At 38.6% G+C, this 14,204-nt stretch overlaps 1 protein-coding gene across 2 annotated transcripts in view; it reads left to right on the top strand.

Moving 5' to 3' along the window:
• Positions 1 to 13,685, top strand: part of ARHGAP21 (Rho GTPase activating protein 21) — a gene marked incomplete at its 5' end in the record, with an annotated part of 113,090 nt that extends 99,405 nt beyond the window's left edge. For both annotated transcript variants that reach the window (XM_084279697.1, XM_084279698.1), the window contains 14 exons: positions 467 to 592; positions 1,604 to 1,888; positions 2,948 to 3,012; positions 3,107 to 3,243; positions 4,737 to 4,879; positions 4,975 to 5,130; positions 5,238 to 5,316; positions 5,647 to 5,720; positions 5,806 to 5,895; positions 7,800 to 7,925; positions 8,127 to 8,168; positions 8,455 to 8,560; positions 10,335 to 10,366; positions 11,124 to 13,685. In XM_084279697.1, coding sequence (XP_084135823.1) covers positions 467 to 592; positions 1,604 to 1,888; positions 2,948 to 3,012; positions 3,107 to 3,243; positions 4,737 to 4,879; positions 4,975 to 5,130; positions 5,238 to 5,316; positions 5,647 to 5,720; positions 5,806 to 5,895; positions 7,800 to 7,925; positions 8,127 to 8,168; positions 8,455 to 8,560; positions 10,335 to 10,366; positions 11,124 to 12,851 — 3,189 coding nt within the window. In that variant the 3' untranslated portion in view covers positions 12,852 to 13,685. The remainder of the gene's footprint in view (positions 1 to 466; positions 593 to 1,603; positions 1,889 to 2,947; positions 3,013 to 3,106; positions 3,244 to 4,736; positions 4,880 to 4,974; positions 5,131 to 5,237; positions 5,317 to 5,646; positions 5,721 to 5,805; positions 5,896 to 7,799; positions 7,926 to 8,126; positions 8,169 to 8,454; positions 8,561 to 10,334; positions 10,367 to 11,123) is intronic.
• Positions 13,686 to 14,204: the final 519 nt, after the last annotated feature.

Raw genomic sequence — 14,204 nt, 5'->3', positions numbered from 1 at the left:
GAAGTCATGTGTTAAACACAGACATGAAATTTATTTGAATTGCTACTTAAATTGTTCTTAATTTTGATTGATCTTGATAGTTAATTTGATTCTGTTGTTCTTCCCCAATTGATGTATGCATTGCATAAGTAAACATGGTCTCTTTTTTCCTAGGCTGATCACACAGTCCTTGATTTTTTCATTTCCCTCAGCCACTGTAAACAAAGTGTGTCTATGGCATTCCTTTGTAAAAACCTACTAATGAGAGGCTAAGACGCTTGCAGTTTCTTAAATTATTCATGGGATGTGTAAGGTCACTATTGTTGTATTGAAACTTCAGAAATTATATTTTCCCAGGGAGATACTTTTTAGGGGCTTTTTGCTGAATGAGCGGTCAGATTTAGGGAGAAACATTTTGAATGTAGGGATTGTAGAGAAATGTATTCGGAAGTAAACTCTGGGGTTCTTCCTGTGATGTTTTCTTTAGGTCCCAGACAGCCAGAAATCTTCAGAAGACTCTGGTTCCCGAAAAGATTCTTCTTCAGAGGTTTTTGGTGATGCCTCCAAGGAAGGTTGGCTCCATTTTCGCCAGCTTGTTACAGACAAGGGAAAGGTACCAGTCATGTTTGTTATTCTGATCTAGCACAACTAATAAGCTATTGGAAACTGAAGATGATAAACTCAAAGTCTTCCTGTTACTGTTTTGGGGTTTTTTAAAGTAACATATTTGTGATATGAGCATTGGTAAGACTAACAATTTTAGATCTATTAGAACATTGACGTTAGTGAATTCCTCAGCTTATTTTACAGACTGTTGTATGAACTGTCTCCTCAACTGGTAGGAAATGGCTTCAAGTTGTGCCAAGGGAGGTTTAGATTGGATATTAGGAAAAAATTTGTCACCAGAAAGCTTGTCAAGCATTGGAATGAGCTGCCCAGGAAAGTGGTTGAGTCACCATCCCTGGAAGTACTGAAGAGATGTGTAGATGCTGCACTTTCAGGACATGGTTTAGTGGTGGACTTGGCAGTGCTAGGTTAATGGTTGGACTTGATGACCTTAAAAGTCTTTTACAACCTAAATGATTCTATGATTTTAATTTTACATTTCAAAGCATCTATGAAGTAAACTAATTTCTCATGACTTCAGTAGTAAGAATCAGTATCTTGATAATTTTAGTTTGAAAAAAAAGTTATAACTTCAATTAGTGTTGTGGAGTTGAGTTCAGATTAACCTTCTGCACAAATATAGAATAAGAATTAAAGAAAATTGGGAGTCTAGAATTAGTGGTGTGTAAATGTAACTTGAATGAGGGTTAAAAGGCATGTACAAGTCCACTAAATATTTTTTGGTTTTACTATATTTGTATTAGGGCCACTCTGAAATTCTAGTCACGCTGTGTTTCTTCTTACTGTCATACGTGAACACACACATAATAGTCAATCAGGGAGGAGAGACTTGCTGAGCAATTTGTGTATTCTCCTGTTTGCATTTTTCGCAGGTCATTCTTAAGTATAGTGTAGAAAGGTGGTTATTCTTTCTTTTCAAAACTTCTGGAGGTAGTTTTTTTAATCTAGAAACATCCATCATAACAAATAAGCAAACTAACATGTTAATGTTTTCCAGCGAGTTGGCGGAAGCATCCGGCCGTGGAAGCAACTGTATGTTGTTCTTCGAGGTCATTCACTTTATCTGTACAAGGACAAAAAGGAACAAGTGACCCCGTCTGAAGAAGAACAACCTATAAGCATCAATGCTTGTTTGATAGACATCTCATACTGTGAAACCAAGAGGAAAAACGTATTTAGACTCACAACATCAGACTGCGAATATCTGTTTCAAGCTGAGGACCGAGATAATATGTTAGCATGGATTAAAGCAATACAAGACAACAGCAACTTAAATGATGAGGTAATCCTGTAATATATAATGCAGAAGCCATAGTTCTTGTCTTTTAATTAAATATTGATTGCATTTTCTTGTAATTAATACTTCAACAAAAGAAATTACTTGCCATCCAACAGACCAAAATGTGTACAGGAACATGCAAGAGAATTAGGAGAAAAGCAAGGTTTCTGGGTAAATAAATTGAATTAAAAGAAGCACGATGTACTCATAGTAAGAGAGCAAACTTTTGAAGTTAGTCAAATTGGCAACAACATTAATTGATTTAAGATACACGTTATATTGAACTGATCTGTCAAAAATCTGTCATCTTTTTTAAAAGATAATTGCAGTATTAGAACCACTGTGTTCTGTGCAGTAGTGTGATGGTGGTGAGTATCTGAGTAGTTAAAAAGGTAAAGCTTTGAAGGATGTCTGCCTCTCTGAATGGCTATGTTTCTATGAATCAAATGTTAATGCTAATTACAGAAGGCAAACATACAGTATTGCTTGTAAGATACCAGCATCTGTCCTAATGCTGCCCTCAGTGCATTTTCATATCAGTGATGAGTGACAGAGGGATATTTTCATGCCTGTGGTAATAAACATCTGCTCAGATTTGAAATAATTATCCAAAAGAAAATATATTAATAAACCTAATAAACACATGGACAAAACCACACTTTCATGGCTGTTTCAGCTGTATGTGTGGTAGTAGTTAGTTATATAAGTACTGTGTGCACATAGGGTTGGAGTTTTCAGAGTAGCGAGATGTCTTGACTTACATGTTTCCTATTTAACATTCCTGTGTATTTAACAGGATTTAGAGACTTTTTTTCAAAGCAATTTGATTAAATAGCAGCATTTAATTTTTAATTACTTCATGTTTCCTTATGGTTTTTAAATGTTCTACCCTTATTGTTCTCAAGGAGTGTCTGTTAGATTTTTTTTTTTCTTCTTCTTTAAACTACTGAAATGTTAATTTTTCATACATGGTCTTACATACAGTACGAGTTAATTGTATTAGGAGAGTAAAAAGTGCCTTATTACTTTGTGTAAGATTGCACATCTCAACTTGTTTTACAGGATACTGGTGTGACTAGTAGAGATCTAATTAGTCGAAGGATTAAAGAATACAGTACAATGATGAGGTAGGTGAATTATATGCTGCCAGTTGTTTTTATAGACTACCTATTGAATTTCTTTTTGCTGAAGTAATATGTCTTGCTCTAGTTCTTCGAGCAGCAAAACAGAGCCATCTCCCAAAACACCTCGCCAGAGTCTAAGTATCAGACAGACTCTGCTTGGAACTAAAGCAGAACAGAGAACCCAGAGTCCACATTCTCCTAAGGATGAGTCTGAAAGGAAGCTTCTCACTAAAGGTCTGTATGTGTGCTATATTTCTGTAGCTCCTTATAGCCCCAGTGTGAGACAGTTGAGGTCCTTCTCTCAGGTTTTTCAAGTTCATGCAAATTAATTGGGGGGTTTTGTAGGTTGTGGCTATAATCACCTGTTTCTTCTAAGTACTTCATTTAGATGTCATCTTAGATATACTTCAGGTCTTCTGAGATCCCTGAAGTTTTAAGCTTTTTATTCCAGCCCTCTCAAAAAGGTTGCATTGGTTTGTTGGGGTGGTTTTTCTTTCTTTGATTTTGGTTCTCCATGTACTGTTAATGGCAGTAAAATGCAGATGTTGCCCATTTTGCAACCAAAATTTTGCCAAACTTTGGAAATAATATTGTGTATAATTTGTACATTTGTCTCTAGCTGGCTTGGAAATAACAACATAAATTTGTATTTTAGATAATGCTGTTAAGAAATCAGTTTTCCATTCCGGTGTTTTAGAATTAGATAAGAACTGTTTTTTAAAAAAAATTTAAATATGGGAGTGAAATGCAATTATTTTTTCCACAACAAAATTGCTGCCTGTGGAGCTCTGAGTCCAATGAGCTGGCATTCACAGAATCACAGAACCATTGAAATCAGTAACTGTACTCCACCCGCAAGCTAGCATTTATTTTTCTTCCAAAGAATGTGTAAACATGTGGTGCTTGTAAGGCTGTTGTATACAAATTGAGGGAACTGGGTGGTCAGTCACTTTTGATCAAACACTTGAACGATTCAGTCTTGAATTTAAGCTGTGAGTGAATTCTGTTTTATTCTGCCAACAAATGTCCCTTTGCTCCTGCCATGCTACGGATTATGTAACTAAACTGCAGATGTTAAGTAAATGTCAAATCTGCTGAAAGAATATTGCCAGAAATACTTGAATAAGGAGGAGGTGCTGGTGTATCGAGTGTCTTGCAGTACGGGATAAATGGGAGTTGTCATTTGCTACATGAATTGTATAGGAGAGATAAACAGAGGAAGTGACCTTTTAGTCTGATTTTTGGATAGATAATACTTACAAGTTTTGAGTGCCGTTCAGAATGATTTAGGAGTGACTAAAATCCGGTAATTTTTAAAAGAGTGAGTAAATCTGCACACATGTGAGCATGCTATGGGAAGTGTTTCATAGAGCACTGTGATTCAGTAGAGACTGAATCTTGCTTTACTAATTGTAGATTTTAAGTTAATTTATGTACCTTTAGTTTTAGAATTATGTCATTCCACAGTTTAATCCAACTACTTGTTTTTCTAAATCCTGAGCTGTGAGTATGTTAAAATGTGTCTTTTGAATCACCAAAGAGTAAAATAAGGTATGTCTTAAGCTTGATGATCAGTGAGTTATTGCAGTAAGCTGGGCCAGTAAGAGGGTAGAAATGCAGCAGGTGTCACTTGATCTTTGCAGATCTACTACCTGTATTCACAGTAGGTTTTGTGACTTAAATGCTCTTTATTTTTCTTCTTTGTTTCCTTTACTAACAAGAAAAAGATGAGACAAGCCCACCAAAAGACAAGGGGACATGGAGAAAAGGCATTCCAAGCATCATGAGGAAGACATTTGAAAAGAAGCCATCTGCTGTAGGGACATTCGGTGTTCGACTAGACGACTGCCCCCCAGCTCATACTAACAAGGTATGGAAGAAGGACAGGGGTTTTTTCCATTATGATTTTGAAGCAGTTCTTACATGAAGTACTATAACATGTGCATTTAACTTCTTTTTCTGCAGTATATTCCGCTGATCGTTGATATATGCTGCAAACTGGTTGAAGAAAGAGGTCTTGAGTACACAGGTATTTACAGAGTTCCTGGAAATAATGCTGCCATCTCCAGTATGCAAGAAGAGCTCAACAAAGGAATGACTGACATTGATGTTCATGATGATGTAAGTCTTCTATCATGCTGTTTCCAGGTTGAATGCCCAAAAACTTCTGGTTGTGTTGTGACTATAGAAATATAAAGCATGTCCATCCTTTTCTTCTAAATGTGTAGAAATGGCGAGACTTGAATGTGATAAGCAGCTTGTTGAAATCCTTCTTCAGAAAGCTCCCAGAACCTCTCTTTACCAATGGTAAGTTTTTTACAGTATGCTTTTATCTTTAGGAATTACAGTTGAACAATTGTCTTAGATCTTTTAGGTGATATCAGGGAAAATCCAGTGGAATCATGTGAACTATAATAAATGCGTGATTTCTTCCTTAAAGAGCAGGGAGTCTTACTCTTACATACAATATGATGGGCTAATTTATGACTTCCAGAGGTCAGTCATATAAGTGCATTACCTGTGTTCACACAGGGGGTGGGGGATTGGAGGGGATTACATGCATAATGTACATGTATGCATATATAACCCCATGTATAACCTCACATATGTGTGATTAACTTTTGCTTTTTTTAACAGACAAATATGCAGATTTTATAGATGCCAATAGAAAAGAAGATCCCGTGGAACGTCTGAAAACACTGAAGAGACTGGTAAGCTGAAATCAGGTGTGGTGTAGGTGCACTACAAAACGAGCATTAAGTGTTTGATGTTCTGAATAGTGGTTGTTTGTTTCAGATTCATGATTTACCTGAACATCATTACGAGACTCTCAAGTTCCTTTCTGCACACCTGAAGACAGTAGCAGAGAACTCAGAAAAGAACAAGGTATCAGAAAGAAAAGTGTAATGTATTTTGTGTTATTCATTAAATACAGGTTTATTTCTATCAAGGTGAAGACTTATTATTGTAGATAAAATTAAGACTTTTGCTATTTTGGAAGATTTTTTGATTAGACTAAGCACTCCTGCAAAATATGCACCCCTTTAGTGTGAATTAAGTTTATTCAAACAGGTGTGAATTCTTGTGGGAGTAACTGCTTACATTCTAGATTTATCCCAAGTCCATAAATTTCATAGAATCCCATCTAGCCGCCAGTAAAAGTGTGCCTGGGCAGGGTGCATGTGAACGTCTGACCTGAATGAACCTGTTGATGGAGACTGTCACACCAGCTTTGTACAAAGCCTGGTTTTCCTGGATGCATAAGTAACTTCTAAGATTAGGGCTTGCTGTAATTACTTGAAGGTTTTACCCCAAAGATGCTGGTTTTAAGAAAGAAAATTCATGATGTAAAGGGCGATAGTTCACCACTACAGGGTCTTTGTCCACCTCTAAGGATATCTTCTTGTCATTTCCGTAGGGTGGGGAAGAATTAGTTAGCATTAAATGCTTCCATACGTGCTATAATCCTATAGTAAATGCAAAGAGTAGTGTCCCTTTTTACCTGTCAGGGAGGGGTAGCTGAAAGCAGAGCTGTGCACAATATGGGTATGCTTATGGATCCTTATCTCAGGGCAGGTAAGGTGGTGGCTTGTTACTTGGCTACCAGTGTGCAGGGTACGGGAAAAACTGTGATTGATGCTATATAGAGGAACCTATGGCCAGTCTTTAATCCCCTAAAAGATCAGAAGATTACTCATTTCAAATAAATATGGTAGGTTCCAACATCAGTTCTGCAAATAATACTTTCTAGTTAAATATGAAAGAAAAATGTGTGTGAGTATATAAAAGCTGTTTAACAAATTATAACCTTTAGTGGTATTACAGCTGGCATTATAAAGACATAATAGTAAATGTCCTTTTTAAGTGTAATGCTGAAAGTAAACCTATTTTATGCTTTTGGTATGCTCTATAAATGTTGTTTAAATCATATTAATATTATAGAATATGTAAGGCGGGCTGAGTGAGGTGATAGTATAATTGTATGACCTGTCAAAGGCCACAGTTCAAGTCAAAGCAAGCAGCTGGGGTTTGTGTCGATACGTTTCCGGTAAGCACAAGGACCTTGTCTCCTGTGTAGTATTGGTCTGTTCTGTGTCACAGCAGTGTCAGTCAGAGCAGTGAGCAAAACCAGAAGGTAAGTATTCTGCTGCTGCTTTCTTGGGATTACGTGTTGGAGATGCAGCAACAAAGTAAATTAAACGGGCAATTAATGTTGTGACATGATCACATAACTCTGAGACTCTCATGAATAGATGTGTTGGGTCTATGGTTCTGGTTTCTGCCACCCCCTGCAAAGTAGTTGCAAATTGAATGAGCTCTTTGTCAGTAGGCACTATTTGATTACCAGCTTAATTTTTTCATGTATCATTTTTGAGGAAAAAAACAAGGAACAACCAATGCTTCCTTATTAAAAAAAAAAAAAAAAAATCTTAACATATGTTTCTAAAGAAAAGAGCCTTATGGGAAGGAGGGAAAGAAAACCCTGAAAGTGTAAAGAATACAGCCAAGTTCTTGAGTTTTCTGTGGTTGTGGAGCTTTATACTTGCAATGGGTTAAGGAAGGTTGAATTCTGAAATGCAGAAAGGTTGGATGCGTTTACTGCAGCTGTGTAAAGGAGAGTTTTAGTGTAATGTAACATTCCAAGCCAGTAATGTGTTTTTAAAAACCTTTTCTTTGTTCTTAGTTAAATTGGTTCTCAGGTATTTATAATGTTATATTAACCTACTTAGCTCATATTATTGTATTTTTCTCATTATAAATGTATGACATGGAAACATTTCATTTCTCAGATGGAACCACGAAACCTGGCGATAGTATTTGGTCCAACTCTTGTGAGGACATCTGATGATAACATGACACACATGGTTACGCACATGCCAGACCAATATAAAATTGTAGAAACACTCATCCAAAAAGTAAGTGGATGCATTTCATTATTTAAAAAAATAAGACCGTACACAGATCAACCAGCTGTTCTCTTGCTGGGCCAGTTTGGGTCTGGTATTCATCTCTCGAACTACAGGATGTCATTTTTAGTAATGACCATATTTGTTTGTCCCACATTTGGGTTTTGTTTTTCCTGTTGGGGTTTTCACCTTTTTTATTTTAAATTGTAGCATGACTGGTTTTTCACAGAAGATGATGCTGAAGAACCTCTTGTAAGTACTGTCATCAGTATTTGTGTTCTAATTATTTTAGTTTAGAATCTGCTTCTGCTGCCTCTAGAATATATGTATATTTCTTACTGCATCACTGTATGGTTTGCTCTGGTCTCTGTGGTAATGATATAAAAAACCCTATGCCTTTTTTTTAAAAGCATAAAGCAAAATGGGAAAATGAGGAAAGCGTGTCCTCAGGTGAATAATGTGATGTTCTATATGCTGTTGAATCGTAATGAACTATTTGTGAAACGATGATGAAGAGATCTTTGTTTATTAACTATAGACAGCAGTTCAGGAGGAAAACACTGTAGAATCTCAGCCAGTGCCAAACATAGATCATTTACTCACCAACATTGGAAGAACGGGAGTATCTCCTGGAGACGTATCAGGTAACTCTTGCCCGGACAGTGTTAGTCCGTAGGCTAGAATAACCTACTCTAACTCACTCTAACTCACTCTTCCTATTTTCTTTTACTAATAAACTATTTTTCTCTTTTCCAAAAGATCATTACACTTCTTAAAGACTGAACTGTTGATAATCATGCATGATATAATTTGGAATACTTTATTGTCTAACAGGAATATAATCATTAAAAGATGAGGCTTGCACATACTATTTTATTTATTCACAGTAACCCATGCAATCATCATCATGAGGTGAAGCAGATGCGCTGCTGTAAAGTGGTTTGTTGTGATGGCAGAAAGACTGTTCTTTAGTGGTGTTCTAATATCGCTCCTTCCTAACGTTAGGAATGCAAAAAATTGAGTGATGTTTTCTTGTCAAGTGATGGGCACTCTAATAACTATGTTGCAGTATGTCTATACTAAAGCTGATTTCCTTCTGTTTATAAATGCCATCCTCTTTTGTGGCTAAGGACAAGCATTGCAGGCTCTTTTTTGGTGACTTTTCCCCCCCTTTCTTCACTATACTATATTGCACTAACCCAGCATGTTGTATCCCACAAATGTTATCCCTTCGTCTCCAGCTTTTGTTTCAGTTTTCAAAGGGTTGTTCAGCACTTACTGAAACAGTCACTTTATACTGATGTTGTAACAGGCGAAGTGGGAGGAGTCTATCACACGGTGATGTCATTAGTGGATTCTGTGATGTCCCTGATGGACAGCTGGAACTGTAGGAAGAAGGAGGACTGTTGCCCACACTGTAGCTGCCTTGTCTGCAGAAACCCCCGTTTCTTGTAAATGGAAGAAAAAAAAAAGTTGATCTGTGCTGTAAATTTTCTTTTACGAGTATTTTAAACAGATCAATGCTACTTTTTAAAAGTTTTTCTGCTGTTTCTTGTTATCTCTGAAGCAGACCCTGAGGAGAAATAGCATGGTATGGTCTACCAGTCTTTCTAGTCATAAAGCATTAGCCATGTGTCAAAAAGGGGTGTGGCAGGGGGCTCAGCTCTTTCTCCCTAGGGACAAAGTCCCTAATGCTGGAACGCATCCACGTTCGTATTTTTTAGTCATTATGCTAGCCCCTTCCTACCCCCTTTATAATTGTATAATCTTGGGTTTTGCAAGACAGTAAAACTATGGTGTCCATTTTTCATTTCATAATAGCGCTTGTTATAGAGAAGTACAAAACTGGTAGCTGCTGAAATCTCGCCCAATTAAAAGTAAAATTGTGCCCATACGCAGTCAGAGGTGGAGAGATGGATAATTGGGGTTTTACACAAAAAATGTGACTTAATTCCTTTAAAACCTCACTAAAAGAATATGACTACGTGAACCATGATTTGTACCTAGGGCAGCCAACAGAACCAAGACATTCGATTTTGCTTTGTGTATCCTGAATCTCAGGAGAGTACACAGTATGATCCTGAAAAGGTGTCTCAGCTGCGGTTTTGCAGGGGCTGTATACTTAAAGCATCGAATAAACATTAGTATTTCTGTTTTTTATTTAGAAGAACAGGGCTCCTTTGCCATTCCTATCATTGAGCTGGTTCTGCCTACAATTCACAGCATCCTTTCATGGCGGTGGCTTTCTGTGGTGCAGCTTGCATCTTTGTGAGCTCTGATTATTCACTCTGTTCTGGTTTTTATTTGCTTCACATTTTGTTCTGTGCTTGTCTTTTTCCATAAGTCCAGCATTGTCTGTAGCAACAATGAAAAAATTACCCAGGACTGAGCAGAATTCTTTTCTTCATTTTTCCACAGATTCAGCTACTAGTGACTCAGCAAAATCTAAGGTAAATCATTTTGTGAAACGGTGTAGACTCTGAAACCTTAGATATTTGCTTGCTTTACCGAAGTGCTTACATGCAGATGTGCTGTAGAGCTTATGGGGATTTTGTTAAGAAGTGGTAGTACTGTTTTCTCATCAAATAACTTCACAGTCAGATGGAATAATTTGGGCTCGTCTGTTGCTTTTGCTTCTGTGCCATTCTGAAGGTAGATTCCTCAGAAATCAGGAAGAAAGTGATTTTTTCACTTGTGCCTAAACTAGTGGTTTGTATGGCTTTCATTTTATTGGTGCTGTAATGAATTGATACAAATGAAAAACTCAGCTTGAAAAGTAAAAAAAAAAAGATCAGCTGGAAGTAGTTTGAGAAATTCACCTTTTCACAATGGTTGGTAAATGCTTGAGAGATTAAAGCTCTGTTCTGGGGACCACCTGCTCTGTGGAGCACTTTATGTTGCAAACCAGTCTTGGAAAGGTCATCTTGCTGTAACAGAGCTTTCTTTTAGTCAATCAAAAACTAAATAGCTGTGTATACAAACTAGTGGTTGTCAGGTTGAGGGGATTCAGATAGGAAATGGAGCTCTCAGGATAAAAATTGCTTTCTCAGGCAATGCCTTGTAGACTGCAGGAAGATCATGGAGGTGTTCCCTGAGCAAAGGCAGGCTTTCTGCTGTGAAGCTCAGGATGTGTTTTCAAAAGGTCTCAGGCTGGAAAACAGTTCTTTGTGATTTCTCACCATGGCTTCTCCCTTCTTGTTTTAACAGGGTTCTTGGGGTTCTGGAAAGGATCAGTATAGCAAGGAACTGCTTGTGTCCTCCATTTTTGCAGCAGCTAGTCGCAAGCGGAAAAAAACAAAAGAGAAACCACAACCAAGCAGCTCAGAAGATGAGTTGGATAATGTGTTTTTCAAGAAGGAGCTTGCAGAGCAATCTCGTGGTGACACGACAAAGGAGGACATAGCTAAAGGGGAGTATGAGAGAGACGTAGGGAGAAAACAGAGGATGTTTGTCCTGAAGGAAAAAGAGAACAGCAGTAAAAAAGATGTGAATGTTGTGAAGGACGAAAAGAAGTCATTAAAGAAAGAAAATATCCTGTCAGAGGAACCTTCGCTGCCTTACCATGAAAAGTGTATGAAATTACCGAATCTCAGCTGTCTGCAAACCACGCAGAAGAGTACCCCAAAACCTCCCACTTCCCAGTCTTCTTCCCAGGTTGAGGAGACGGTGTCTGACTCCGGCACTATGCTTAGCACTTCTTCACAGGCTTCCCAGCACAGATACTCATGCAAAAAAGTAGCCAGCCCCGACACTAAACACAGTGAGTTTTTAGCAGCTGATGTCAGTTCTATCACCTCCGATTATTCAACTACATCATCTACTATGTATCTAACTGGTTTAGATGCCAGTATGCTGAGCCCTGAGGTGCAGTCGGTGACAGAAAGCAAGGGAGAGGATGCTGATGATGAAAGAAGTGAATTGATCAGCGAAGGGCGCCCTATGGAGACGGACAGTGAAAGTGACTTCCCTGTCTTCGCCACCAGTGCTGCTGCTGACAGGCTGTCCAAGGGGAAAGTTCCAGAGGTGGTGAAGACCAGTCGGAGGAACTCTGAAGAAAGCGAAGTAAGTTGTACTGAGGGAAGCTCGACACCAAAGTTAGAGTGTCGCAGGCTTTTTAGCTCGCACAAACTCATCGAATGTGACACGCTGTCCCGGAGAAAGTCTGCGCGGCACAAAACGGACAGTGAGGGTTCAGGGGACACGAAGAGTGAGAAGGACTTGCCTACTGTGACCAAAATGTTCGACATCATGAAAAAAGGAAGATCGACAAGCAGCTTGGCTACATCAGCCCGGAGCGAGGCTGACAAGCAAGAACCTACCTGGAGACTTAAAATTACCGATAGGTTAAAGCTGCGGCTCAAATCATCCGCAGATGACATGTTTGGAGTTGGGAATCAAAAAGCTAACTCTGCAGAGACTGCGAAGAAGAAGAATATCAGGCGAAGGCACACGCTTGGAGGGCAGAGGGATTTCGCTGAAATAAGTGTCCTGAATGCTTGGAAAGCTCAAGAGCCCAGTCAGAGTAGAGAGAGAGAGTCTGAGCTTTCAGCTGTGAATCGGTTGAAGCCAAAGTGTCCGGCGCAGGACCTCTCCATCTCAGACTGGCTAGCACGAGAGCGTTTACGCACTAGCACAACTGACCTTAATACGGGTGAAACTGGAAGGCCCAGGCTTGAGAACACTAGCTTAGCAGATGTATCAAAGGTGGATCTGCCTTTGTCTGCGGAGATGCAGGCAGATGAAGGCAGTTCTTCCAGCAGCTTGACTTTAACGAATAGAACTCCACCTTCGGGACCATTTCAGCCACCAGACCAGGTAAACGGTGAAAATTGTCAGAATATGAACAAAACCAACTTTGGTCCAGCAGTTGATGCCCATCCTCATAAACTGTCTGGGACCCAAGTGGTTAGATCTCGGTTCTATCAGTACCTTTGAAATGGGGAGATACGTCCACTGCAGCAATTCATTAACTCACTGTTACGCTTCCCAGTAACTCTGTGTGTGTGTGTACATAGATATATATATATATATATATATTTTCCTGTACTGTTGTTGTTATGCAGCCTTCATTTGGGCTGGTTTCATCGATGTGCTCTGTGGAACGTCTTCACAGTGCATTACCACAGCCAGAAGAACACTAAAGTCAAAGTATATATATATATTTTAAGAAAAAGTATATTTGATGGCTGCATACAAATGTTGAACAAAGCATCTGATGCGACACGCTGCGTAGTGTGTACATGGTTTTCTGACTGAGAGTTGGCCTGGCATTAGTATGCAGAAAAATTGTTCTTTTGGTTTAGTCACTAACAAGTGCCTCATCATAAATTCATTTGGTTTGTTAGGGTGCCATATTGTTAAATTAGAGAAACTTATTACAAACAAATGAATGCATTTTACTGTTAACGAGTTTCATTACATTTTACAAATGTTAACACAGGTGGCTACAGAGCTTCCATTCCTTAGGCATTCCAGTAAATATTGGAGTTTTATATTTCCAATTTTAATACAGATTTTGAGTTTTATGTGACTTGAATTTTTAATCTTTCTGTAAAGTAACTTAATTGTACATATTACATGTGTATCTTTTCTTCAGATACCAGATTTGATATAAATGTTGTAACATAGGCGTGTAGATAGTGGATACTGGATGGAACTGGTTTCTTTTACCAAGAATATAATTCTGCATGAAGACCTAATGAATCCAACCCTGTATCATGCCTGTGTGCATACCCACTTAAACACTGGAAATAAACTTGTTTTGGTGACTCTCTGCCTGATGTGAATTCCTTCAAATGAATGGTTTCAGAATGTTGAGTTGACAGAGTTGCCCTTAGCTGCAAAACCTGCAGTCACTCCTGGGTGCAGGTGCTTCTCTTTAAAGTCTCCTGGTCCTGGGGCGAGGCCACGAAGGTTCATGTGTGAGAGGGGTTCAGCTGGTAAATATTTCCACCTGTATATATAAATCTGGGTCTAAGATATGTAGCAGGTTTGTTTGTTCCATGTGCTGAAAAGTCCAAGTCCATCATTGTCCCTGAGTCAGTGAAGAAGAACTGCCAGTGTTGACCAGGTTGTACTGGTGTGGGTCTTGGACTTCTTAGAGCTTTAATTATGCACACAAGTTTGTACCCTAAACCATTACTCACTGTGTGTGAACTCTCATTTCTTTCCAAAGTGGCAGTAGCAGCCCCGTGCTTCAATCTCCTGTGTCTTTTTGACCCTTGTGAGAAATCATTACTAAGATGGGCTGTGAGGAAGAGCTGTGGGTACAGTGGTGGGTGTGTGTTA

The sequence above is a fragment of the Gallinula chloropus genome, assembly GCF_964237585.1.
Source record: "Gallinula chloropus genome assembly, chromosome: 2".
Lineage (NCBI taxonomy): Eukaryota > Metazoa > Chordata > Aves > Gruiformes > Rallidae > Gallinula > Gallinula chloropus.
Note: the sequence above shows the minus strand (reverse complement) of the source record. Positions and strands in the feature narration are given on the sequence as shown.